The sequence below is a fragment of the Tiliqua scincoides genome, chromosome 15 (assembly GCF_035046505.1).
Source record: "Tiliqua scincoides isolate rTilSci1 chromosome 15, rTilSci1.hap2, whole genome shotgun sequence".
Taxonomy (NCBI): domain Eukaryota; kingdom Metazoa; phylum Chordata; class Lepidosauria; order Squamata; family Scincidae; genus Tiliqua; species Tiliqua scincoides.
In genome coordinates this window covers 5,577,260-5,602,614 of record NC_089835.1, presented here as the reverse complement: position 1 = coordinate 5,602,614, position 25,355 = coordinate 5,577,260, and the positions used below count along the sequence as shown (strand labels likewise).

At 56.9% G+C, this 25,355-nt stretch overlaps 3 protein-coding genes across 5 annotated transcripts; all 3 read right to left on the bottom strand.

Moving 5' to 3' along the window:
* Positions 1 to 719: 719 nt before the first annotated feature.
* Positions 720 to 4,893, bottom strand: BGLAP (bone gamma-carboxyglutamate protein). Its single transcript, XM_066610291.1, has 5 exons — positions 3,461 to 4,893; positions 3,005 to 3,370; positions 2,171 to 2,218; positions 1,636 to 1,696; positions 720 to 1,100 (listed from the first exon to the last, which is right to left on the bottom strand). The coding sequence occupies exons 2-5, from the start codon at positions 3,147 to 3,149 to the stop codon at positions 935 to 937; spliced, it is 420 nt and encodes a 139-aa protein (XP_066466388.1). The 5' UTR covers positions 3,150 to 3,370; positions 3,461 to 4,893; the 3' UTR covers positions 720 to 934.
* Positions 4,894 to 5,680: 787 nt separating this feature from the next.
* On the bottom strand, positions 5,681 to 11,553 carry PMF1 (polyamine modulated factor 1). The gene is made up of 5 exons (XM_066610290.1): positions 11,423 to 11,553; positions 10,749 to 10,854; positions 9,992 to 10,092; positions 8,724 to 8,919; positions 5,681 to 7,583 (listed from the first exon to the last, which is right to left on the bottom strand). The coding sequence occupies exons 1-5, from the start codon at positions 11,533 to 11,535 to the stop codon at positions 7,476 to 7,478; spliced, it is 624 nt and encodes a 207-aa protein (XP_066466387.1). The 5' UTR covers positions 11,536 to 11,553; the 3' UTR covers positions 5,681 to 7,475.
* A 2,220-nt stretch (positions 11,554 to 13,773) lies between these two features.
* On the bottom strand, positions 13,774 to 24,483 carry LOC136635112 (solute carrier family 25 member 44). Of its 3 annotated transcripts, XM_066610223.1 has the most exons (6): positions 24,423 to 24,471; positions 19,961 to 20,107; positions 19,752 to 19,863; positions 17,812 to 18,447; positions 16,779 to 16,906; positions 13,774 to 16,275 (listed from the first exon to the last, which is right to left on the bottom strand). In XM_066610223.1, exons 4-6 carry the CDS (start codon positions 18,434 to 18,436, stop codon positions 16,084 to 16,086), a joined length of 945 nt encoding a protein of 314 aa, XP_066466320.1. In that variant the 5' UTR covers positions 18,437 to 18,447; positions 19,752 to 19,863; positions 19,961 to 20,107; positions 24,423 to 24,471; the 3' UTR covers positions 13,774 to 16,083. The 3 variants fall into 3 exon arrangements, with proteins under 3 accessions (XP_066466320.1, XP_066466318.1, XP_066466321.1); XM_066610221.1 differs by lacking the exon at positions 19,961 to 20,107 and having other exon boundaries at positions 24,423 to 24,483; XM_066610224.1 differs by lacking the exons at positions 19,752 to 19,863; positions 19,961 to 20,107; positions 24,423 to 24,471 and adding an exon at positions 19,592 to 19,671.
* Between the last annotated feature and the right edge of the window lie 872 nt (positions 24,484 to 25,355).

Here is a 25,355-nt window from a genome sequence, read left to right as displayed (position 1 = left end):
CAGCGAAGAAAAGACCGGCCTTGCTTTGCGCAAGGCCTTTTATAGGCCTTGAGCTATTGCAAGACCTTCATTGATTCATAGAAGTTCAATTTCTAATATATTAATTTATGTAAATTTATTCAAATTTTAAATATAAATTAAGTCTTTTTCCCCCGGCCCCCAACACAGTGTCAGAGAGATGATGTGGCCCTCCTGCCAAAGAGTTTGGACACCCCTGGTATAAGCCTGCAGCGCCCGGTATTCCCAGGCAGTCTCCCATCCAAGTACTAACCAGGCCTGACCCTGCTTAGCTTCCGAGATGAGACGAGAGCGGGCATCTGCAGGGTAACAGTTGCTGCTAAAACTGAACCTTTGTATACCAATTGGTGGAGCCTGCCAGTGTTCACTCCTCCTTTTATGATTTGGCCTGGAGGCTCAGGAAGAGGGCAGAGCCCAGAGGACAAATACACAGAACTCCTGTCAGGCATATCTGAGCAGGAAGAGAGGAGTGGAGGTGGGGGAGCAAGTGTGGAGGAGGAGACTGGGCTCGAGTGACTGTCCTCCCTCCACCCCTCGCCCCCTTTCCAAATCCGAGGAATAGGGTAGAGGGTGCACTGCTGGCTAAGGGGGACTGTGGCTCTGTACACCCCCCCCCCCCAACAACTATTGCTCTTTGCTCAGGCACTGGAGAAAAAATAGTCTTTTAAGGAATATTTTATTACATATATATATATTCTTTGTAGACCATCTTACAGAGGCAATCAGAAAGCAGAGGTCTGGTGCTGGCTACAAGCAGAAGCTGCTCAGGGGAGTCCTCCAGGATGTGGACAGCCCCGGACCGTGGAGAGGAGGAATTGCACGCAGCAGCAGCAGCTCCAGCCGAGTCGCCCAGCGGCTGCCCTCCGTCCACCATCCTTTGTTCCCTCCTGGGAAGTGCTGGCTTGGACGGGGGACATCATGGCAGAGGCCCATAGTACCTCCGATAGGCTTCGTGGAAACCAATATGGTCAGCCAACTCATCGCAGGATGGGTTGTACTCGCAGGTCTCTCTGTAGGGCTCGAGGGGGTCCGGTGTGCGGGATGGAGGAGGGGCAAAGCCAGCAGCGATGATGTCATAGAACCTGCAAGAGAGCAGAGGCGTGGCTGGGGGGACACAGCACTTTTTGTTTGGCTCTGAGGAGCCCTCTCCTTGGGGCACATAAGAATTTCACAGGCACAGGATGTGTCTACATGGAGACAGCTGGGCTGTGCTGTGGGAGGGAGGCAGAAAATAGGAGGACATGGGGAGAAAACCACTATGGAGGAAAAGATCAAGAGAGATGCAGAAGGCAGCCTGATGACATCAGGGCCGTTGCACTCCTCAACAGAAGAAGAGCCCTGCTGGATCAGGCCAAAGGCCCATCTAGTCCACTCCTGCCTCTCACAGTGGTCCACCAGATGCCTCAGGGAGCAGACAAGACAACGAGAGACCTGCATCCTGCGGCCATCCCTTGCAGGTCAGAGAGAGCCTATTGCTAGAGTCAGGAGGTAGTGTCCTGCCTTGTCCCCTGCGATGGGCTTTCCCCCCATTATCCGTCCCATCCCCCTTTAAAGGCATCCACTGGAAGTCCACTCCACAGTCCCCACGTCCCAGACTGCCCAGGCGTTTGTGCTCACCTGCCATAGTGCCTCTTGTTGCGCTTCACCACTTCAGCGCTGTCTCGCCTGGAGATGAAAGCTGTCAGGAAAAGAGGAAAGCTGTCAGACAGTTAGCAGGTGGGCCTCTTCCTGCTCCCTCCAGGTTGCCATTCCCACCTGCTCCACGCTGGAGCCGTTTCTTGATTTATTTTATTTAGTATGTACGTAAAGTGCTTTGAGGACTACAGTGGAAAAGTTGCTAATAAATATTCTTATTAATAAGAATATGAATGGAATACCGATAGGCGAGGAGGCATGTAGGCCATGACCCTCCCCTCTCTTTGCCCCACACACAGCACCTGGTGTACTGAGGTAGACTGCCCCTGGAGGTGGAGGATCAGGCTAGTTGTTCTGGTCAGCCACCATCCACCAGCTGCAGGGATTTGTCTCACCCCATTTTAAGGCCAACTACACTGGGCAGAACGTCAATCACAGAGTGAAGGAGAGGCTGTCAGGGACCCCACCCCCCGCCCTTCCCTGAAGCCAGGAAATGGAAAAAGGAGAAGTGGCTGACCTTCAGAGCTGGGCGAGTCAGCGGCGCTGTTGGAGTGAGCAGAGTCATCTGGAAACAAGCAAGAAAGAAGGGTGATGAGCGCTCTCTCGCCCCTCACAGCCCTCCTCAAGGAAAGACTGGCAGGGCAGAGTTGGGTCCTGGGCACGCAGTTCAGCATCACTCCCACTGAGCTCAGCCTCCATTTCAGAACAAAGCCATGTTGCTAGCCCTCAAGTCCAACACTGCGCTTTGATTCCAGCTGAGGGCTGAGTCAGGAATGCATCGAGTCACTGGGACGGGAAAAGGAAATGGGGTTGGCGGACTGTGAGATGGGAGGCCAGAGGCTCTGGTTGAGCCCTTCCTGGCGACTTTCTGGATGGTGAAATCCCCCGTCATCTAAAGCTCTGATGGCCTCACTTGCAGCTTCAGGTTTGCTCCCAGACAGACCAGCAAGAAGCGGTGGCCGGGGGGGGGGGAAGGGCACCTGCTGCTCTTGCCTTCTCTCATCCGTGCACTTCAGTCTCTGGCTGGGAGACAGGACTCAGCCTCAGACCCTGCCGGCCGGAGCCAAAGTACTGCACCAAGCTGGAGCCGGTCGGAGTCCGCTGCTACCTTCACTCCGAACACTCCTTCCGTTTTGGGACCCTGCACCACTCTTCCCGGTCCTGGGGAGGGGGAGACCCTTGCTCTCTCGGACAGCCCCTGCCTCGGGGAGGCAAAGCAGCAAGCCCGCCTGCTGCTCTTAACAGACTAGCTGATGGCGGCCCGAGGAGAGCCCACAAGGCAGGCAGGATCTCCCCCGTGGCACGCCCCAGTAAGCAGCACAGAGCAGGGCCTTCCTGCACCCCAACTCACCTCCCTGGCAAAGGCACAGCACGGCCACCGTCAGGAAGCCGACCAGGATTAGCGTCTTCATGTTGTCTGCTGCAGCTACGGCGTTCGCGGATGCTTCTCCCTCGACTGCTTGCTTTGTGTCCCCTCTGAAATCCCTGCTGCCCATTTATACTTTCCAGGCAGCCCTTGGCTTAGCAGCAGCAACCACAGGAGGGGCAGAGCGCCAGGTACGGGTGCCAGGACTATTTCGGAGCCCGCCTGTTTCGGAGGAAGGCTGCCAAACCCTAATGGCAGCCCTGATTTGAGAAGCACAATCAGGAGGAGGGGAAACCAGTTCACTGGAGGGCATCGCAGGCCCTGGGCTGATCGGTGTTTTCACCAGTGATCCTGGGTGTGGGAGCAGAACAAATGTTTAGCGGTTTTGCTGGTGACACGAAGTCAGGGTGAAGCCAGCAGCCCGGAGGAAAGCAAAATCACCTGGGCAGGCTGGTCATCGGGCCCAGAGACAGGCTGGAGGTGCAAGGAATCCGAGGGCCGGAGCACGGGACGGGGAAACCTGGCTCGGCACGTGTGAAGAAGGACCTGAGTGTCTCCAGTGGACTGCAAGCCAAACACGAGACAGCAGCACGATGCAGCCACAACCCCCCACCCACGCCCAGAGGAAGTGTACAGTGCAACAGTGCTGGGCTGACTGCACTGAGGGGCATCAAGAGCACTTGCAGGAATTGCTCCACACTCCTGAGTCCTCCCTTGAGGAGAGATTAACTCTTACGCCCGAGGTGCTCAAACCGGGGCTCTGTGTCACCCCAGCCTGAGAGCACTGGAAGCCTGCCTCATGCAGCGAGGAAGGGGGGTTCTTCCCCATTGGCAACTTCTAAGCAGAGGCTGGATCCCCCCCCCCCCGGTCAGGGAGGCTGCAGCAGCTGCTTGGACTGAGGAAGATGGACCAGATGATGGCCAAGTCTCAGCTGGCTGTGGTGCTCCAGGAGTGTTTCACAGCACACCTGTGCGTGATCGCAGCTCGTGTGTGCAGATGCACACAGGGGGCTGTGTTGTGTGTGTGTCCCGGTTCCCAAAGTGCCATTTGGCGCCCGGAAGTGCCTTCCACGTAAGGCTTGTTGTTTCTCATTTGAGAGACGAGTCCAGATCAAGATCAGCTCACCACAGCCCATAATTACTGAACAGCTGCAGAGATTTTTCCTGCTGTCAGAGCTTCCTGTCTGCAGGGACAGTGAGGACCACGGGAAGCCCAAGGGTGCAATTGGGCCTGGCTACAGCCGCTCTCTTCCCCCTCAAGATGGCACCCTGTCAGGCCAAGCTTGCTGCGGAGCTCCGGAGACACGGGACAGCCTCCAGAGCTGGGACGGAAGTGGCGCCGACCAGGGCCCCGCTCTGCCTCCGGCCCAAATTGCTGGCAGGAGCGTCCGTGGAGAAACCTGCCAAGCCAGGCCACCTAGTGCCACGTTTGCTGGGCAACTGTTGCGTGGGGGCCACGGGACAAGGAAGGCCCCTCCTGGGTCAGGTGCAGTGGTGAGCAACAAGACTCTCCAGCCTGAGGAAAGCAACGGTTGTGTTGCAGGACAAGAAAAGCCCCCACATTTCTCCACCCAGCAGCCCTTGCAGCAGGTCTGTGAGGCCGGCATTCTCCCCAAAGAGCAGACGGAAAGGTCGGGGCCAAGAGAAAGCTTTCCTCAGGCCCCCCACAGCTGCTGCACAAGTCCAGTTATTGCTTGGCACTGCCCACACGACTCTGCCCGCCCTTCTTCATGGAGGTCCCATCGTTGCTGTTGAGGCTGCTTGACTGAGATTCGGGGGGCTGTCCCGTCAAAACCTTTCTTTAGAGATCTTATGCCCACATTGGATTAAACAAGCCTCCCTTCTTCCCCCCAAATAGCCCTAGTTCTGTGGAAAGCACCGCTGTACCCCCCCACCCCCACCCCAGGTAGCTCACCTGTTCAAATTGCAGAGGTCCTCCTTCCTCCTGCCACAGAGCCTGCTTTGAAACTTTGAAGAGACTCCATTTCACTACCTCCAGCTCAGGTCATTCCAAACTCTTGGAGTAGGTGCCACTAGTTTAAACCTAATGTAGAAAAACAGAAAAAAACACAGTTGAAGTATCACACTCTCTCTCTCAAAGAAGTATATGAGAGTGTGAGGGCCCAATCCTGCCCAAATTTCCAGCAGCAGTGCAGCCACAACGCAGCCCCGAGCTCAATACCTTGAGAAGGCCTCTGTGACCGCCTCCCCACAAGATGCAGTGCACAGCTGCCTCAGTGCTGGAAAGTTGGGTAGGAGTAGGGTCTGAGCCCCTGCATGTTTACACAGAAGAAAGGCAGCAAAGTAGGCATACTTCCCTGAGAGTAAGCCCCACTGAAGACAATGGGACTTACTTCTGAGTAGACAAGCATAGAATTGAGATCCAAGTCTGACTGTTCAGCAGGGACTACTCCCAGGCCGATATGCGGAAAGAGAATGAGCCTTTGGAAAGAGAAGGCCTCTGCTGGGTGCTGCTCTACACCGCAGGTCATCCCTTTTAAGAAGAGAAAGGAGCACAAATCCTTACTCGCCTGTAGTGTATCCCAAAGGAAGACGGAAAACAGGCTCCTCGCCTCTCCAAGGACGGAGCACACAGAACTGCTGCCTGCAGAGAGATCAACAGGGGACAGAATAAAGTCCCGGGTTGGGAGGACGTCTTCCTGCCCTGGACCAGCTTCTCACATGCAAACCTGCCTGTGTGCCGAGGTCTTTTTCAGAGGCCCTTCTGAAGGTTGGGCACTCACAGCAAGGGTCTTCGCAGTGATAACGCCCCCTCCAGAGGCCCTCCAGAGAGGCCTGCATGGCCGTCCCCCCCCCAGGCCTTTCAAGCCTCTACTAAACTGTTTTATTCATCCGATTAATATTTGTCAGTGTCCTGCCACGCTCCTCATTTTGCTGACCATTTGTTTAAAATTTACACCCCCGCATACGAAGCAGCTAATTAGTACATTAAAACACAACACATTTATGGTTCTTATAAAATTGCTTTTACTTTGTTTGCCGTGGTAGACAATTCTCAAATAAACACAGACAAATATGCTGAGTACAAATGTAAGCTGAGCCAGTTTTCGTGGCACACACACGTCCAGCCGTTCAGCTTGCGGAGTGCAGTTTGCGCTGCCTGGATGCGCAACTTCAACTTTTGGGGCACAGCAGGCAGCACGTCGAAGGCAGCCTTCAAATGGAGGCTCGTTTCAACTCCTCACCCTCTGTTTACTCGCTACGGAAGGTCCCTGAGTTTGTGGCAGGAAGAGGAGCAGCCGCTTGTCTCCTACGTGCTGCTTAAGTCCCCAGTGGCCTTGCCAACTCCCAAAGCCCTAAATCACCGGCCTGTCCAGGAAAGAGCCGACAGCATCTGGAGGCAGCCAGCGGTGCTCCTTGGCAGCCCAGACTGCCCACTGTTGGCCACGGAGAACGTGGCAGGGCCCGGCCAAGATCGCTGCCTGGCACCCTGCTCTGCATTTATAGTGTAATCAAGGAATTTGTGTTTACAGAAAAGGAGGAAAGATCGGTAACTGGGTCAGCTGTGCAGCCAAACACCATGTTGCCTCTAATTGGAAACAGGAGGTCAGGAGAGACAAAGCCTCTCTTCCCAACCTCAACGTGGTGCTTCAGGGAAGGCCCGTCTTTGAGAGACCCTGGCAAATCCAACTTGAAACCTGTCACGCCCCCACCCCCGAGTACCATTGCTGGAGAGCAACAGCAGAGTGGGTCTTCCCTGGGACAACTAGGGGGGCACTGTGGGAAACAGGATGCTGGAGGGGAGCCTCTTGCCTGATCTGGCAGGCTGCAATGCTTCCAAATGCACACACTGGTCATGCCACTGTTGGGTCTCACCTCTGAGGCAACCCTAGAACATCCCAGCATGGCAGCAATGAGTGTATCAAGGTGTTCCACGAAAACCTGCCCGCACGACACATCGTGGACTCCCATTCAAACTTCAGGAAGCCTCAGAAGCGTCCCAGTAACACTGGTCACACAGCAACCTCTAATGAGTGGGGCCTTCCTCCCTCCTTCCAGCTCCTGAGGCCTGCAAGGCACTGAGGCAAGGAGGAAGATTGTGTGGGAGTCTGGAACCCAGATCCTCTTCTGGCAAACCCCTCAGCTTGTGGAAAAATTCTTGGGGGGACAAAGGCTGAGCCAGTCAAGAATCTGCAGAAGAGACACCAGAGGAACCAAGATATCAGTCTACAAAACAAAGAGACCCGGAAGCAGCTGGAAAGAAGAGAACAGGACGTGGACCTCCAACCCCCAGTCAGAAGTGAGAGGCACAAGCAGGCAGGCGGTTCGCAGGGGCACGGCCCCCCAGGCACAACCCAGAGTCCTTTGCTGGAACCAAGAAGGCCTGGCTGGGTTGCAGGCTGCTGCAGGCCTCTGCCTGGCCAAAGTTCCTCAGAAGGCACTGGATCGGAGGAGCAGCAGGCCCTGCACTGAGATTCTAACCCACTGCACCTCTTCAGCGTCTCTCCTCAGGAAGAAAAGGGTCCCTTTGCTGGAAGCCAGCCGAGTCTCCCTGGAGCTCCTCAAGCGAGTCTGCAATCTCTCGGCCCTCCTGTGCAATTGCCTGGTGGGGGGAAGGACACCAGTAAGTAATTATTATTTTACAGCATTTCGATACTGCCTTTCTCACTGACTCCTCACAAGGAATGAGAGTGTTCCAGACCTAAGGGGCTTCACAAAGGCAGGCAATTACACACACACCTCCCCCCCGCTTCTACAATTACTTTTCTACGGGAACTCAGAAGTCCCTGTTTCCCTTCACAGTGCGGTCATCATCTTTTTTGCTGCAGAGCTCATGTGTCTTCCAAGCTTCCTGCAGGAGTAGTTACAAAGCAGCCAGGCGGTTACTCATTCTCGGCAGCTGACCTCCGCAGTCCGCCTCCACTTTCTCAGGGCAGCTCATCGCAGTGACTCCCATGTCTTCTCCGGGCAGGTGACCAGTGACCACAATTCCAAACTGTCTAGAACCCCTAGAACCCCTGGGGGATAAGAATAGGCCCTTGGTTTGGCTGTACTTGTCGTAAGAGGCGACTAAACAGCCACCGGGTAGATGGGACTCGTCAGCCTGGGAAGGCAGCTCATCTGAGAGAAGGAAAACTCCGATCCCAAACCTCCACTGCCTTGTGGCTACATCCAGTTATGGAAAAGGCTTCAGGAGTCAACCTCAAGGCAAAATCCGGAGCCGGAGTCCCTGAGGCAGTTCATGGCTGGACACAGTCACGTTCTGGCAACTCCTGCGACGCCGCTGGAACCAACCGTATTGGCCTCTGCCTTTCCATTGGACCATTTCAGCGATGTGGAGAGGGGGGATTTGCTGCATGAGTAACAGTCTATCCTCCATATCTACCCTACCCAGGCTTTGCGCACTGGAGAGGACACTCTGTTCCAGAACCACCACTCAGAACGCAATACCATACTCTTCTGAGACTGAAGGATGCCAACAACCAGGATGTTATATCTCTCTGCACCACAGGGTGGCATTCTTTTATTCCACAAAGCCATCTCCCGGCCCAAGGAGGAAACAGACTGTGTTGGAGAAGGATCTAGCTCAGTGAGAGAGCCGGAAGCCCCTCCCCCGCCCCAGTTTGGCACCTGGCAGCATCTCCAGACCCTTCACTACCAGAAGCCCAGAGAGCCACCGCAGGCAGTGTTGGCAATCCAAAAGATCCAACCTCCTTGGCCTTATTTCCTGGATTGCACTGACCTGCCAGGCTGCCCTGCGCTTCTGGATCTCCTCTTGCAGGTCTGCGATTCTCTTCCGGCCGGCCAGCACAGTCTCTGCCAGCCTGGCGTTCACCTCCTCCTTCTCTTTCAGGGACTTCTGGAGGAATCTGTGCTGCTTTAGGAGATAGGGCACGACGGCGCTGCGAACATCTTCCTCCGGCATCCCACTCGGGCGCCTAAAGCCAACAGACACCGCAAGAGTGAGCACCAGCTCACTAACACAGCAGAAGCAGCCCGCTCAGCGATGACGCCAGCTGCTTTCTCGTGCTTGGGGGTCACGTAACAACACGGACTTGCGGTACAATCCAAAGAGATTGAAGAAACCTTACTTTGCAGAACGCACAACTGGCTTAGGCAGCATTTCTCAGACTGTGGGTCAGGACCAACTAGGTGGGTCACGAGCCAATTTCAGATAGATCCCCATTCATTTCAATGTATGTTTTATTTTTAATATATTAGATTGGGTGCTCTCTTGGTTTGTGATTGCATTTGGGGAAATGTGACAACTCTACATTAAACAGGCAACTATAGATACACACACACACACACACACACACTGCTCTCTAGTTTGACCTTCTGGGTACCCTAGAATAAGTTTTGGGGGAAAATTTCTTGAACTCCATTTCTAGGGAGAGTCTAGCAAATGCACGCGCACGTACACAACTCTTTATGTAAATTCTCTATCAATATCAGGATCACAGGACATTGCTTATTATTAATTTATTTATTATTATTAATAAAATATTATTTCTTTCCAAATAACATTTTTGTCTAGTAAATCTACATGGGTCAAGGCAAATTGTCATTTTAAAAAGTAGGTCCCGGTGCTAAAATGTTTGGGATGCACTGTTTTAAAACATTTTCAAAAAAGAAATCCAGTACCCATGAATATCAGTATCCACAAGGGAGCCCAGAACCGCAGTTACTGAGAGACTACAGTACAGCAAGATCAGTGAACGGAGGTTCTCCCTTCTCAGTGGGATCTCAGCAACAAGAAGACACCAGCCAGCAGCTGCTGGAGGAGAAGATGCCCTCCTGGGATGAAAGGCGGCAGCTGCTGTCCCCAGCGCAATCCAAGAGAGAAGCCCCCTTGCAGAGGGGCGTCTCTGCTCAGCCAGCAGGGCTGGAGGCGGGGACGGGTTGCAGGGTACAAAGAGAGGCTTCCTAGAAGCCTCTCAACCACAGAAGGGAGAGGCAGCTGGGCCGGTCCAGGAGAGCAGCTCTCCTGCCAAATGTTCCACTCCATACCAGGCAGGCGTCTCCCTGTCCTTGGCTTCCTCCACCAGCTTGTCTAGTGTTCCAAAGAGGGCCTCCAGATTCCCTTCTTGCTTCAGCTCCTGGATCTCCTCCTGCAGCAGGAAGAAAAGCACCAGTCACAACACAACAGGGCAGCTCCACTGCAAGCTGTTCTGGAGCAGGATGGCAAAGGGTCCTCCGTTCCTCCTTTCCCTGATCAAAACCACCTGCTCTTTACTTTGTTCACGTCCTTTTTTGTTCATTCCTGTTACGCTAGGAAAGCGAGGGGGGAAACACGGGGGGGGGGGGTACAGAAAGCCTCATTTATCACTCCACTCCAAGCTACAAACCGGATCCAGAGTCCAGCCTCGACCCAGAGGAGCCACTCCCTCCTCTGCCCCCACAACTCCCTCACAGCAAGACACTCCTGCCTGCCAGCCAGATTCAGAAGCTGAGATCCGACTGCTGTACCCTGACACAACAGAGGAAGGCAGACACACACTCAGGCAACACCCAGCCGTGGTCTGAACTGGCTCCGTACGTGCCCTTCCCCCACTGGCGTTTTCGTGCGATGGCACAACTGTCGTTTAGCGTCTCTGACGTTGGCGCAGAAGACAAAACACCCCCCGTCATTCCCATTGCAAAGCTTCACGGCCTCCTCACGTCTTGCTTCTTCGGTGACGGGGGCGGGACCAAGCTGGTAGCCGTGCCTGGAAAGCGAAACCCTTCGCCCCCCCTTTCAGAAGACATGAGGCTCGTTTGCACTTACCCGGAAGGAAGCCTGCAGCCGGCCCATGAACTGATCGTAGATGCACCTGGTGAGCTCAGGCTGCGCTCTGTAGAACCGGCTGTAACAGCTGGCAAACCTCCGGTAGCTGTCAAGGGAAAGAGATAGGCTGGGCAGTCGAAACACGCAGCGTGTGTGTGGCCTGTGGAACCCCCTGCCACCTGGGTGTCTTTGAAAGGGACCCGCCAAGGGGTGGAAGGAATCTTCGCCACAGGCGCCAGCCCCACGGCACGTGCACGTCCGGCCTCAGAGGCAGGCCGAGTCTGCGTGCCGGGCGTGGGGGCACCAGGGCGCCCCAGGAGGTGCAGGAAGCTGGGCCGGCAGCCCTGCCAAGGACGCCAGGACCAGCGGGGCCCACTTCGGGGGGAGGGCAGCGAGCTCTGCAGGTGCTCCGAAGTCCTGGTCTCTGCGCACTGAAGGGCTGCTGCACCGGCTCTGCCAGCACCGGCCTGTGGAACTCCCTGCCACAGGATGCAGCGAAGCCCCCAGCGAGCAGCCAGGAGGGGCGCAGGCACGCCAGCCCAAATCTCGCGCGATTTCCGCCCAAGTCTCGCGAGAGGTCCGGCCAGGCCGCGCGGGGCTCCCGCCGCCGCCCCGCCCACCGGCCAGAACAGCACCGGCCGAAGTGTCGCGAGAACTCCGAGGCAGCCGCTCACCTGCCGGCCTCGCTGATCTTCTCCAGGAAGGTGTCGGCGACCAGGCTGAAGAGCCGCGCCCGATCGGGCTCCGCGTCCTCCCTGCCCGCCGCTGCCGCCGCCGCCGCCGCCATCTCGAGCCGCGGATTCGAAACCGGCTCGCCCCATTGGCCGAGGCCCGGCCACGCGCACGGGTGACGTCACGCGGAGGCGGCGCCTGACTGGCCGCGGCGTGCCCGCACGAGCCGAGCCGGACAAAGAGGAGAGGCGCATGCGCTGTGTACTCCAGCAAAAATTAACTACATGTCCCAGCAGCGACTTGCGCGAAAGCGGAGCGCATGCGCTTTGTGCTTCAGTAAAAATTAACTACATGTCCCAGAAGTGCCTGGGGCGGAGGCGGGGCGCATGCGCTCTGTGCTTCAGCAAAAATTAACTACATGTCCCAGGAGAGCATTGCGCGAAAATCAAGCATATGCGCTCTGTGCTTCAGCAAAAGTTAACTACATGTCCCAGGAGCGCATTGCGCGAAAAACTAGCGCATGCGCCATGTGCGTCAGCAAAAAATTAACTACATGTCCCAGGAGCGCATTGCGCGGAGGCGGGGCGCATGTGCTCTGTGCTTCAGCAAAAATTAACTACATGTCCCAGAAGCGCCTTTGCGCGGAGGCGGAGCGCATGCACCTTGTGCTTCAGTAAAAATTAACTACAAGTCCCTGCATCCACATGCCTTTTCAAAGAATTCTACGAGGTTTGTGAGGCAAGACTTACCCTTACAGAAGCCATGCTGACTCTCCCTCAGCAAGGCCTGTTCGTCTATGTGTTTTGAGATCCTATCTTTGATGAGGCATTCCACCATCTTACCCGGTATAGATGTTAGGCTGACCGGCCTATAGTTTCCCGGGTCCCCCCTCTTTCCCTTTTTAAAAATAGGCGTGGCATTTGCTATCCTCCAATCTTCTGGCACCGTGGCCGGTTCGAGGGACAAGTTGCATACCTTAGTCAAGAGATCTGCAACTTCATTCTTCAATTCCTTAATAACCCTTGGGTGGATGCCATCAGGGCCCGGTGACTTATTGATCTTTAATTTATCAATGAGGTCTGAAACATCTTCTCTTTTAACCTCTATCTGACTTAACTCCTCGGTTAGGAGGGGCCGTTCGGGCAGCGGTATCTGCCCGAGGTCTTCTGCCGTGAAGACAGATGCAAAGAACTCATTTAATTTCTCTGCCATCTCTAAGTCTCCTTTTATCTCCCCTTTCCCTCCCTCACCATCCAGAGGGCCAACCGCTTCTCTGGCGGGTTTCCTGCTTCTAACATATTTGAAGAAGCTTTTATTATTCCCCTTAATGTTGCTGGCCATGCGTTCCTCATAGTCTCGCTTGGCCTCCCCTATCACCTTCTTACATTTCTTTTGCCACAGTTTATGTTCCTTTTTATTCTCCTCATTAGGGCAAGACTTCCATTTCCGGAAGGGCTTCCTTGCCCTTCACAGCCTCTCTTACTTGGCTGGTTAGCCATGCGGGCACTCTCCTGGATTTAGTGGAACCCTTCTTTCTTTGCGGTATACACCTCTGCTGGGCCTCTATTACTGTTGTTTTAAGCAGCCTCCATGCACTCTGGAGGGATTGGACTCTTTTTACCCTCCCTTTCAACCTCCTAACCAGCCTCCTCATTTGAGGGAAGTCGGCCCGTCGGAAGTCAAGGGTTTTTGTGAGAGATTTGCCCGGTATTCTTCCCCCGACGTGCATGTCGAAACGGATTGCAGCATGATCACTGTTCCCCAATGGCTCCGTAACATTGATATCCCTAACATTTACATCGAGTCTGGCTACAGCTTCAACATGCGTGGGCAGGTCAGCTGCGCAGCATCCGTGGCCAGCTCTACACGCCACTGCAGCACATCTTGGCTGTCCTCTGAGGCTGCGCCCCCCCCACACCCCGTGGCACAGGGGAGGGGGACTCTCCGCCAGGCAGGGTGGCTGCCCCCCTGTACCCAGGCACAGGGGAGCGGGCTGCACCCCCCCACACCCCTGCAGGGGGAGGGAGCGCCAGGGGCCCTGGGGGAGCTGCCTCCCACCCTCTGCTGGCAGCAGCCTTGGACAGGTCCTTTTCATTCCCTGCGGAAAGCAGCCTCAGAATTAGACCCTGCAGCCTAACAGAAGGAAACTGTCAGGGAAAGAGCTGGTGGCACAAAAAGGGACGCGCTGGGGGGATGCAGCATGTCTTCCGAGGAAGCCAGCCCACCGTTCAGCTTCCCTTCACGCTCCCCCAGGAGCCGCAGGGGAAGTCACTGGTCCTGACCCAGCACCCAGCAGAGCAAAGTTCTTTGCTTCCAGATCTACAAGCAAAACCAAGATCCACCAGGAAAGAGGTCAAATAAATAATAAAAATTTTAATTACACTTAAAGACTTACAGTGCAAAATTGAAACCGGTTTTAATGTACACAAATACATTCAAACTCCACACCGAGAGAGCAGGCACTGAGTATCAGGGACCGTTTGGAATTCACCCCCTCCTCAACCCGGTAGATGGGCAGACCCTGGATTCACGTTGGCTCCCCCCACCCCTCCATGCACAACACCTTTTTTCCACAAGTAGTTAATAACCACGGCTTCCTGAGATCAATTCTGCTGGGGTGGTCAATGGGTGCCTGGGGCTGCACCTCTTCAGGCCGTAGGCGGGGACCGACCTGACTGAAGGCACCTCCGCAGAAAAATGCCTGCACTCTTGGCCAGGCTACACTTCTCCTTTGCATGTTACATTTTGACATGCAAGGCTCTATAAACACATATTTTGGGGGTTATGGAGCATTCCTTCATGTCAGCCCTTGAAGCGATACAGCCGAGACATGCCTCTGCCTCGTCACCAAGATCTGGGTACATGGGACATCTCTGAATGGTGAGGGCCTCATGACTGCTTCAAGATCAACTGGAATCACCTTCCCCCCTTCTACTTTGCTGCTGAGAAGCTAAAGGGGGGGGGGGGAATGTGGGCTGTCCAGGTTTGGAATAGACACACAAACCAGTCTGGGGTGTGCAGCTTCAGATGGCAATAATGAGGAAAAGCAAGACCAGAGAATGAGGGTCCGGCCCACATATGTGGTTTCTGGCATCCACCACACACCAAACACCACGTTCCACGGTCTGTGTTTCTGGCTGCTCAGACAAGGGCCCTCGAGGACTAGGAGGGCCATATAAGGCCCCATCGCTTCTCAACTATGGCACTTGTGCAGGTGCACGCGTGTGGACATGCCTGTTGCTTGCTGCAAATACCAGAATCAAAGGGTAGAGTCACCCCCACGCAGTTGGTCAGAAATGCTTTCAGAGCTCTCCCTCAGCACTCGAGAGCGGGGGATGCAGCCCCTGCCCCACGATGACCTTCCACAAACTACCACAGTTTCACGTGTGCAGAAGATCAGGGGAAAAGAGGAGAAGCAGAACAAGCACCAGAGTTGAAATTTGGAAAGGCAGTGTCAGTATTTGGAGGGGAGGACAGCCTGGAAAGAACCCCAGGGCAGGCCCGTCTTACTGGTCCAGCAGCCCAACGCACTTTCTAGGCAACAGGAACTGACCGGGATTTCTTCAAAGGCACAGCCAGATCTGCAGAAGGCCTGCAGGCCGGACTGACTGGCGCAGGATGAGCTAAAGCGCCCAGGGGCCTCCCCCTCAAACACCTGAAGTGCTCCCGTTCTGCCTCCCCATGTTATTTGTACAAGGAAACCAAACAGAGTAGTACTGTACAAAGTATTTCAGCAACTCTGGTGAAGTTCCACCAGAGGGAGAGGTCATCAGAATTGTTTGTGCTTAAAGGGAAAAAGTGGGAAGGGAAGGATTTGGGGGCAGGGCTCACATCTGCAAGGACCACAGAACAGACTGGTGCGCCCTCTCCTCTCTAGGGAAGATTCTATCTCCTCTCCTGGAAGAGAGAGAGATGTACATACACACACAACTGTGCATCACAACTGCTGCAGTCTTGTAAGGGGCCTTCTTCAGAGTCACTTTTGACACACGCAAAAGAAAACCCCCCGCTACTTGCTGGGATGTCTTGCAGAGACAGAGAAAACCCCCCGCTCCTCGCGGATTGGCAAGTTCATTTCTGACGACCTACAAGAGAGGGGAGCTGAAGGGCGCAGGTCTCGCCAGGACGTCCTGGGACTGGCAGGTTTCTCCCCCTTCGCTTTTTAGGAGCTCTGGAAACGGGAGGAGTTTTGTGCAAAGTTCTTTCCTGACTTCTTGTGGCGAGAGGCTGAGTGTCCGGCAGGGGCTCCAGCGGGAAGCGTGGGAATTTGGCAGGTGGTTTTTTGGAAAACAAAAGGATCCAGGGGGTCTGTTCTGAGAACTGGTTACTTTGCTCCAACCGTCAGGTCTTTTAACTGAAGAAAGGGCCCGGGGGAAACAGGACGGGGCCTGGGGGCAGTGCCAGGCCTCACTCATGTGCAAACAGGTGGAAGGTGGCGCTGGTGGGTGGTCTCGACTACAGTAGGTGCTGCGCCTCGTTTCAGGCTGGACTAGGAAGGAGGACCCCTGAAGCTCGCGCTCCACTGTCCCCCTGCGTGCGCCAGGCGGCCCTCCAGTCACCCCCGGCACGTGACATGATCTTCAGCAGCCCTTCCGCTGCCTTCGTGGCCCTCCGTGGCCAGGAGGTCCCAGAGGTGTTCATCTCCCTCTCCCCAGCAGCAACCCTACCAGTGCCGGGAGTCCACCAGCTCAGGGCGGAGGCTCAGCTTCTTCAGGGTCTCGTAGCCCACTACAATGACGATGGTCGACGGGGTGGCAGAGATGATGCGGGCAGACAGGCCCTTGGTCAGCCCCCAGGGACCCTCCTCTGCCAGCAGCTGCTTGAAGGTCAGGATGATGGAGCTCTTGCCTTCCACCTGACGGGGGGAGAAAAGCCACAGCGTCAGCAGTGCAAGCAGAAGAGAGAGAGCGGCCGGTGGAACAGCTGATGCTGCCGCAGTCAAAACCCCCACGATCCATCGTACACCACACAACTGTTCCTGCTCCACTCCCCTGCCGTCAGGCTCACAATCTAAAGTAAAACACATGGGGGATGCCGTGTGCTGGGCTCCCCTCCAGGCAGCCTGGGTCAGGGGCTATGGCCAGACTCGCAGGCAGAGCTCTGCAAGCCTCAGGCAGACAGAAGCAGTCCTTCCCGTGACAGCCCCCTCAGCCCCAAAGCGAAGCCAGAGCCTTCAGCACACAGGGCTCTGCCAACAGACTGCTGAGCGTGAAGAGAAGCCTCTGCTGGATGGAAGGGGGAGGCCAGTGTGGGGAGCGCTCCCTGCAAGCAACAGGCGAGTCAGGGACCAATCCTGCAAAGCACCACGGACCAGCCAGGGAAGGTCGGGCTCTCGCTGCCAGGGGAGGGCACTCGTACCTGCACACGGGCCCGGATGACGTCCATGGGGTTGGTGAGGGTGGAGGCCGTTGCGGCCGCCAGCGGTCCGGAGATGGCTTGCAGGAGCAGGTGCGGGCAGTCCTTGGGCGTCAGGCTGGAGAGCTGTTCTGGAACGGGAGAAAGGGCCAAGCTAGGGGTGCCGGCTGGGAGGAAGGGGGAGGAGCTTCTTTCGCGGACACAGGCAGGCCGCCTCCAAGAGCAGACCTTGAAAAAGGGTTGGCGGAAATACTCCAGCACAGACCTGCACGACTGAAAGTGCACCCGGGGAAAAGACGCGTCGGCCAGGGAAGGCTGCCCCGCAGACAGACCCGGCAGCTCCACCCACCTCAGCCTCGTCTGCTCTCGGGGGCTCCGGGCAGCGTTTCCCCAGCCCTGCCTGGGCCGAGAGGTGCTTCTGCACGCGTCTAGATTCAGCATGCACCGAGAAACGGCCCTTGCACCCTGAAAGCTCAGTGTCACACTGCAGGGTTCTGGCGTCACCTCCTTAAGGTTTCTACACACAGAGAGTGTTCATGTGACCTCACCTGCAGCCAGAGACAGCACAGCTTGGATGACCCGGAACAAGGCCAAAAGCCTGCACGGCCTCTTGAATCAGAGAGACCAGCAAGGCCCTCCTACGCCCGACTCTCCCAGGGAAGGCCCTTCTCCTGGGCAGCAGGGACAGAAACAGCACCAGCTCCCCAACAGGCACTCCCAGGACTCCCATTAATGTCTTCCGGCAGACAGTGAGCATTGGGTCCTGACTCGGTGTGGAAGACAAGGTGGGCTGCAGCGGTACGAAGTCTAAGAACTGCTTTAGTGCCTTTGCCGGCGGCCAGCTCAGCTCAGGCACCCAAGTGCTCACTTGGCCTGGGAGCACAGGCCCGACCCACTCTGAGCGGGACTCTGGTGCTGCTCCGGCAGCGACACACCTCCAGGACATCACCTGAGAACAGGAGGCCTGCAGGCTGCCAGTCCCTGACAACAAGCGCTGGAGGCTGCGGGAGCCCGGAGCCGTCCCGAGCGCACCTACCTGCGTAGAAGTGGTAGAAGGGCCACCAGACGGCACTGTTGGGAATATAGGTGAGCAGGGAGGCCACGTAGCCCCGGTAGAAGCCCCGCAGTCCGTCGGCCCGGAAGATCTGCGCAATGATGTCCCGCGTCTGGCCAAAGACCAGGAGCCGCTTGCCGTCGGCGGCCTGCTGCACCCGGAAGCGGCCCATGCTCTCGCCCTTGCGCTGCATCATCAGGTGCTGGGAGACCACGTCGATGGGCACCGTGATGCTCTGGGCCACCAGGGAGGCCGACCCGCCGGCCACCAGCGACTTCACGGCGTTGTTGTTGTTGTAGCGGGAGACGTACTTGCGGGTGAGCTCGTAGGTGGTCACGTAGCACTGGCCCGAGATGAGCGTGAAGGTGTTGACCAGGAAGCCGCGATACAGCCCGGCCGCCCCCTCCGCGCGCAGAATCTTCACGAAGGCGTCAAAGGTCCCGTTGTAGAGGCTCTTCCCCTTCTGGACCTGCAGTCGTGTCCGGATGAGCGTGAAGGGGTAGACGCTGACCCGGATCATCATGGTCATGCAGACACCAAAGACGTAGAACTTCCGCTTGTCCAGGTGCTCCCACTCGATGATCTGGATGTTGCGCTTGTCCTCCATGGCCGCGGCCCCTGGGGAGGAGGAGGGAGAGCCTGAGTGCCTGGCACGTGGAGGACTCCTCAGGAGCAGTTTCCTCCTGCCCGGAAGCCACTCAGCAGGTCCTGACAAACGCCAAGGGGCTCTGGAACCAGCAAGCAGGCCACCGCCACCCCTAAGAGCAGGGCAAGTGCTTCCCCTGAACCTCTACTCATCTTAAAAACAAATTCAAGTGCTCCAAGTATGGCTGGCATCCAACTAGAAGAGAGGAAAACTTCCTCTAAGCTTTCCCACACCCACCACGGTTGAAGTTTTGGTCGAAAACCAGATTTCTTAAGATCTGCTGCCCAATCACTTTCAACTGATTAGGCACACTTATAACTCATCAAGAGGGTCTTGCTTGATCCCTCCACTATTCAGAGCAGCCCCAGCCTTTGGGTGGGAGGGCAAGAACCCAGAGACACGACTGGAGCGGGTGTGTGCAAACAAGGATCTGTGCCGGGGCAGATCACCACCTCATGGTGGAAAGAGCAATCAGGCCGAATAAGAGACACCTCTGCAGATGTGCTTAGACTACATCGTCAGGCAGGCTGCGGCCTGAGCAACTCACTGTTCTGGGCAGGGTCATGGAGGCAGGACTGCCGGAGCAGACTCAGAATCGCTGCCTCCCCTTTTGGGGAACTGAGATCAGATTGACAGATCCCAAGGGGGGAAAAAATGAGCACGCTGGCTATTTGTGTTTTGGGGGTTTTTTGCGTGTGCCCCGAGACAGAGAAAGTGGCTGTCATCACCCAGCCAGCTCATCTCTGGCTTCTGCAAGAGCCCCGGAGCCTTGCCTCACAGTTCCTGCAGCCGCAGAAGTTGCCGAACTAGAGGAAGTGGCGGACGCTGACTGTGCAGCCTAAACCGGCTCCTCCAGACGACCTGCCCGTGTGCTGGGAAGGCAGCCAGGCCTCCATCCTGCCAGCCTTCTTGACTATGGCTCTTCAGCAGGTTGCCAAAAGCCAGGCAGGGCTCCATTTGCCAGGCTCACCTGTGCGGCTTCGAGAGGTGCCAGAAAGCACCGCCGCGTGACTGAAGCACTTTTCCCTGTGAGGAAGAGCGCCAACCCTCAGGGGGACCAAAAGCTTATCAAAGTGGTGCAGATCAAGAGGAAGGTTTTTCCTCTTCTCCTCGTACCAGGATCAGCCCCTGACACTGCGCGGCACGAGGCCCGGGGCAGACGAAAGAAGCTTCATTGCTTGTACGATTCACCACCCCAGATGCAGGGATGGCTGCTGGCTGTAGAGGGGAATCGGGCAAGGGGGAGCGGGATGGAGCAGAAGAGGCTCAGCGGCACCTTTCAAAGAACACACACTGCAGAGGAAGGTGTGGGCGGCCGAAGAGCCCGTCTTCCATTCATGTCGAGTTCAGGCCCTGCAGAATCTTCAGTCTTGCAAATCCGCCACTTTCTGCAAAACAGGAGAACAGATTGGATTCCGTATTATCTTTTTAGACTGCGAGCCCCTTGGGGGAGAGGGAACCACCTACTGATTTAACGATACAAACCGCTCAGTAAACGGCTCCTGTTCACAAGCGGTATAGAAATGTTCTTAACAGTGCCATCTCGTGATGAACGGGTGGGGGAGCACGGCCGCCAGCAGCGCCTCAGTCCCAGCTCACTGCAGCTCATCCCTTCTGCATCCTCTAAGAGGCCTTCCCAAAGCAAACAACAAACGTGGCTTCAGGTTTTGCTCCACCATCCTGAGGACTGGGAACTTCACAGGCAGCTGCAAAAACCACCCCAGGACTACAGCTCTCCCTTGAGCACCTGGGCCCACTGAGCTGTGGCTGTTCCCGAGAACAATATTTGCTCTTCGTCAGCTATGGAAACATTATCGCGTTCAGGTGGGCAGTGCTCACGCAGGCTGGAAGATCAGGCGAAACACACCACCTGGCCTCCCAGAAGCACACAGGAAGGCCTCCCAGGAAATGGCGAGAGGCCTTTAGAGAGGGAAGGCTGAAGACCGAGGAGAGGCCACCTGCCTGTCCCGTCCCATCCCCACGGCTGGACTCACTCAGTAGACCAGAGTAGATCATTTCAGTCTACAGGCCGGGGGCCACTTCCGAACACTTGCTGCGCATACAGAACGGACTCTTCCATGGAAAGAAGTGGGAGGCAGACATCCCAGGCTGCCTTACTGCAGCTGAAGACCAGGCCTGGATGCAGCTGCAAGGCCCTCACTGGGCCTGCCTGTTCCTAGTCCGCCACCTTCACAAATGGCCTGCCTAGAGTCTGCAGTCTGGGCAGGAAGGGCAACGGCACACAGGTGGCCAGGAACTTACAGACTTGACCGCAAGCGAGCTCCGGCCACTCCAGAGCGGCAGTGCTTGCCCCCGCGTGGACTCTCCTGCCCCACTGCCTGCGTTCGGGCGCAATTTCCTTCGCCTTTCTGTATTCGCACTCGCTAGTTCCAGCCTCAAGCGGCCTGCGCTTACGCAGGCTGCCAATGCAAATGCGAAGAAGCCACTAGAGGAAAGGGGCCTTTGTCCCCCTCCCACAGGTCAGCCAAGCCAGTGTTTATAAGGAGCTGCAACTCTGCCTGAACGTGCTTCTTGAGCCAATGAAGGAAAAGACAACAACAAGGGCTGGGCGCTGTCCAGGAGAGGGCCAGCTGGCCAGCGGTCTCTCTCACTCCGCACAGGGCTCAGGAGGGACGCTAGGAGGTCAAGCAAGCTGGAGAGCAGAGCAGCACTTCTAATTTTAATTCTGGACTCGTCCCCACATGGCCAAAAGGAATGTGGGAGAGCCAGCTCTCCTCCCCCCCCATTTCCAACATCCCTTCATCTGGTGACACGGCCCAGATTATTTCCCAGGGCGACTGGTTGGGGGAGGCCCGCAGCTCCTCTTCAAGTTTCAGCCCCCCATTCTGAGCAAGGTCACCACGCGTGGCGCAGAATTAAAGGGCACCAGCGCAAATCCTTGACCGAAGCATCCTATTACCAGGGGCTCTGAGGTCACGGCGAGTCCGAGCGCAAAATCCCACAAAACCTCAGGGAGATGCCCGGCAAGCTGGCAACAAGCACCTCATCTCAGCTGTCCAGAATCCACACACGTGCCTGGTGCAGGCTAAACAGCAAAACTGCAAGCACAAGGCTATGCGTGTCTACTCAGAAGTAAGTCCCGCTGCATCCAGTGGGACTTCACCCCCAAGAGAGCGTACACAGGAACGGAGAGCGGAAGAAGGAACGATGCAGACACCCAGTCAGGCCAGGGCAGCCGGAAGACAGGCACCGATCCTGGGAGCCGCGTTCACAGATGGCGCCTTCCGCTGCACAGAGCGGTGTGGCTGCATTTACTGTCGCGTCCCACTCAGGGTCAGACCAACAAAGCCGGCAGCTTGTTTCGAGGAGGGGGCTTTACAGAGCAGGCTCCCGCATCCAGCCGCAGCAGCACAACCTCTCCCACCCCAGGAAAACAATCCCTCCTGTCCAAGCCACACCAGGCTGCCAGCTCCACCCACCTGCACACGCTGCGGCCCACTCGGGGGCTGCACATCCCTCTGTCCCCAGTAGGCAGCCAACGGACTGCCGCAGGTGGGCCACACGTCGGCTGCAGGGGAGGACTCCGCAGCCCTCTCCATGGGTCAGTGTCCAGGACGGCAAAGGCAGGTTCCCAGCAGTCAGGCATCCAGGTGGTGGCTGAGCACCTGGGCATGGGACGTGCAGGGGGTGGAGGTGGCCAAGCAGTGCACAGGGCCTGGGGAGGAGGCTCGCTGTGGCAGCAGAGGGGGGGGCGCTCAAGCGCTCAGCAGGACCCCCCCACCCGCCGCTTCAACCCCAGGGGGCTGCTCCCCTCACAGACAGACAGGTGTCTTTGATGATTCTATCATCAAAGATAGAATCTCAAAACACATAGACGAACAGGCCTTGCTGAGGGAGAGTCAGCATGGCTTCTGTAAGGGTAAGTCTTGCCTCACGAACCTTATAGAATTCTTTGAAAAGGTCAACAGGCATGTGGATGCGGGAGAACCCGTGGACATTATATATCTGGACTTTCAGAAGGCGTTTGACACGGTCCCTCACCAAAGGCTACTGAAAAAACTCCACAGTCAGGGAATTAGAGGACAGGTCCTCTCGTGGATTGAGAACTGGTTGGAGGCCAGGAAGCAGAGAGTGGGTGTCAATGGGCAATTTTCACAATGGAGAGGGGTGAAAAGCGGTGTGCCCCAAGGATCTGTCCTGGGACCGGTGCTTTTCAACCTCTTCATAAATGACCTGGAGACAGGGTTGAGCAGTGAAGTGGCTAAGTTTGCAGACGACACCAAACTTTTCCGAGTGGTGAAGACCAGAAGTGATTGTGAGGAGCTCCAGAAGGATCTCTCCAGACTGGCAGAATGGGCAGCAAAATGGCAGATGCGCTTCAATGTCAGTAAGTGTAAAGTCATGCACATTGGGGCAAAAAATCAAAACTTTAGATATAGGCTGATGGGTTCTGAGCTGTCTGTGACAGATCAGGAGAGAGATCTTGGGGTGGTGGTGGACAGGTCGATGAAAGTGTCGACCCAATGTGCGGCGGCAGTGAAGAAGGCCAATTCTATGCTTGGGATCATTAGGAAGGGTATTGAGAACAAAACGGCTAGTATTATAATGCCGTTGCACAAATCGATGGTAAGGCCACACCTGGAGTATTGTGTCCAGTTCTGGTCGCCGCATCTCAAAAAAGACATAGTGGAAATGGAAAAGGTGCAAAAGAGAGCGACTGAGATTATGACGGGGCTGGGGCACCTTCCTTATCAGGAAAGGCTACGGCGTTTGGGCCTCTTCAGCCTAGAAAAGAGACGCTTGAGGGGGGACATGATTGAGACATACAAAATTATGCAGGGAATGGACAGAGTGGATAGAGAGATGCTCTTTACACTCTCACATAACACCAGAACCAGGGGACATCCACTCAAATTGAGTGATGGGAGAGTTAGGACAGACAAAAGAAAATATTTCTTTACTCAGCGTGTGGTCGGTCTGTGGAACTCCTTGCCACAGGATGTGGTGATGGCGTCTGGCCCGGACGCCTTTAAAAGGAGATTGGACAAGTTTCTGGAGGAAAAATCCATTACGGGTTACAAGCCATGATGCGTATGCGCAACCTCCTGATTTTAGAAATGGGTTATGTCAGAATGCCAGATGCAAGGGAGGGCACCAGGATGAGGTCTCTTGTGATCTGCTGTGCTCCCTGGGGCATTTGGTGGGCCGCTGTGAGATACAGGAAGCTGGACTAGATGGGCCTATGGCCTGATCCAGTGGGGCTGTTCTTATGTTCTTAAACTACAATTCCCAGGAGGCCTTGCAGGTCTTGTTGGCTGGTGTGCTCCCTGGGGCATTTGGTGGGCCGCTGTGAGATACAGGAAGCTGGACTAGATGGGCCTCTGGCCTGATCCAGTGGGGCTGTTCTTATGTTCTTAACTACAATTCCCAGGAGGCCTTGCAGGTCTCTTGTTATCTGGTGTGCTCCCTGGGGCATTTGGTGGGCCGCTGTGAGATACAGGAAGCTGGACTTTACTCAGCGTGCGGTTGGTCTGTGGAACTCCTTGCCACGGGGTGTGGAGATGGCGCCTGGCCTGGACGCCTTTAAAGGGGACTGGACAAGTTTCTGGAGGCAGAACCTCTGCGGGTGGGCGGCAGCTGCGCGACGCCTTTGCGGTCCTTCCTGCCCTGCCTCGTGCGCTCCCCGGGCGTCTGGCGGGCCGGTCAGACAAGGAAGCCGGACGGGAGCGGCCTCTGCCTGACCCGGCGGGGCTCTTCTCCTGTCCTCCTGCGGCTGGCGAGGCTCGGAGGCCCGCGGGGGTCCCGGAGAGGCGCCCCGACCTCTTCCTCCGCAGACCAGGCCTCGTGAGGCCCCCGAGCACCAGGCCCGCCACGCCCTCCCACCGCTTCCCACCGGAGCGCCCCCTCCTGGAGCTCTCGGCTCTCCGACCCCCTCGAGGCCCGGCGGCCCCCCAGCGAGACCTCCCTCCCACTGCGCCCCGCTCACCTCCCCGGCGGCTCCGCGCTGCTGCCGCTTCCTCGCCCGTCGACTGGGCCCGGCCCCCCAGTGGGCGCGGCTCCTCCGCCGCGGCCAATCAGAGGCGGCCGTGGACGGACTCCGGGCGCGCCGGCTTCAGCCGCCAGAGACCAACATGGCGGCGGCGAAGCGCGCGCACGCAGAGCAGGAGCAAACCGAGCTTCCGGGGCGTTGCTTAGCAACGCGGCTGCGGAGGGCGCGCGCGCCGCTCTAGCCGCCCATCTCCGTGGTCTTCGACCCGGCCGGGTCCTGGCCCTCACCCAAGATGGCCGCCGAGAGCAGGGCAGGTGGCGGGGAGCATGCGCAATGGGCCTTAAAGGGCCAGTGCCACCCCACCCCTCCCCAGACCGGGCCCAGCCCCCAGTGGGAGCAGGGGGAGGAGCCAGCTGGGTCCTGTGCAAGTGTGGAGGGAGGAGCCTGGGGCAGGGACCCCTCCAGCAAGGCTGCCTCACCCCCAGCCCCACAGGCACAAGACCAGCCTGCCTCGGCCCCCCAGGCTGGCCAGGGCCCCCCACTAGAGGCCATCACCCACGGGGAGGGCCACTGCCACAGAGGCCGCCCCACACCAGGCAGATGCGGCCTCCAGGCACCGCTGGGAAGAGGGGGGCTCCCTTCAGCCAGCAGAAGGGAGACCAGCAGCCCCAGCCTGCCCAGTGGGCCAGGCTGCGTGGGCGACCCGTCCCCTTCCCCACTCGCTCCGTCCAGAGGGCCCGGCTCAGGCCGACCTGCACCAGGTTCCCCAGTCCAGGGTGAGGGGCCAGCAGGGCCCTCCAAGGACGCCCACCCCCAGCACCCCCACCGCTTAACGGGAGCCCGAGGACCAGGCGAGCCTCAGGGCTGCCAGGTGCAAGGGGGCATCTTCAGTGCCGGGAGAACCCCTCGGGTCACACCCCTGCTGTCCCC

Excerpts from the sequence above, each read along its gene's own strand:
- BGLAP (XM_066610291.1), bottom strand. The coding sequence starts at position 3,149 with ATGGGCAGCAGGGATTTCAGAGGGGACACAAAGCAAGCAGTCGAGGGA. Across the intron at positions 1,697-2,170 it reads TGACTCGCCCAGCTCTGAAG|CTTTCATCTCCAGGCGAGAC; the intron begins GTCAGCCACTTC and ends TTTTCCTGACAG. Across the intron at positions 1,101-1,635 it reads AACAAGAGGCACTATGGCAG|GTTCTATGACATCATCGCTG; the intron begins GTGAGCACAAAC and ends GCTCTCTTGCAG.
- PMF1 (XM_066610290.1), bottom strand. The coding sequence starts at position 11,535 with ATGGCGGCGGCGGCGGCGGCAGCGGCGGGCAGGGAGGACGCGGAGCCC. Across the intron at positions 10,093-10,748 it reads GGCTGCAGGCTTCCTTCCGG|GAGGAGATCCAGGAGCTGAA; the intron begins GTAAGTGCAAAC and ends TTCCTGCTGCAG. Across the intron at positions 7,584-8,723 it reads AGCGCAGGGCAGCCTGGCAG|GCAATTGCACAGGAGGGCCG; the intron begins GTCAGTGCAATC and ends TCCCCCCACCAG.
- LOC136635112 (XM_066610221.1), bottom strand. The coding sequence starts at position 18,436 with ATGGAGGACAAGCGCAACATCCAGATCATCGAGTGGGAGCACCTGGAC. Across the intron at positions 16,907-17,811 it reads CTTCTACCACTTCTACGCAG|AACAGCTCTCCAGCCTGACG; the intron begins GTAGGTGCGCTC and ends CTCCCGTTCCAG. Across the intron at positions 16,276-16,778 it reads TCATCCGGGCCCGTGTGCAG|GTGGAAGGCAAGAGCTCCAT; the intron begins GTACGAGTGCCC and ends TCCCCCCGTCAG.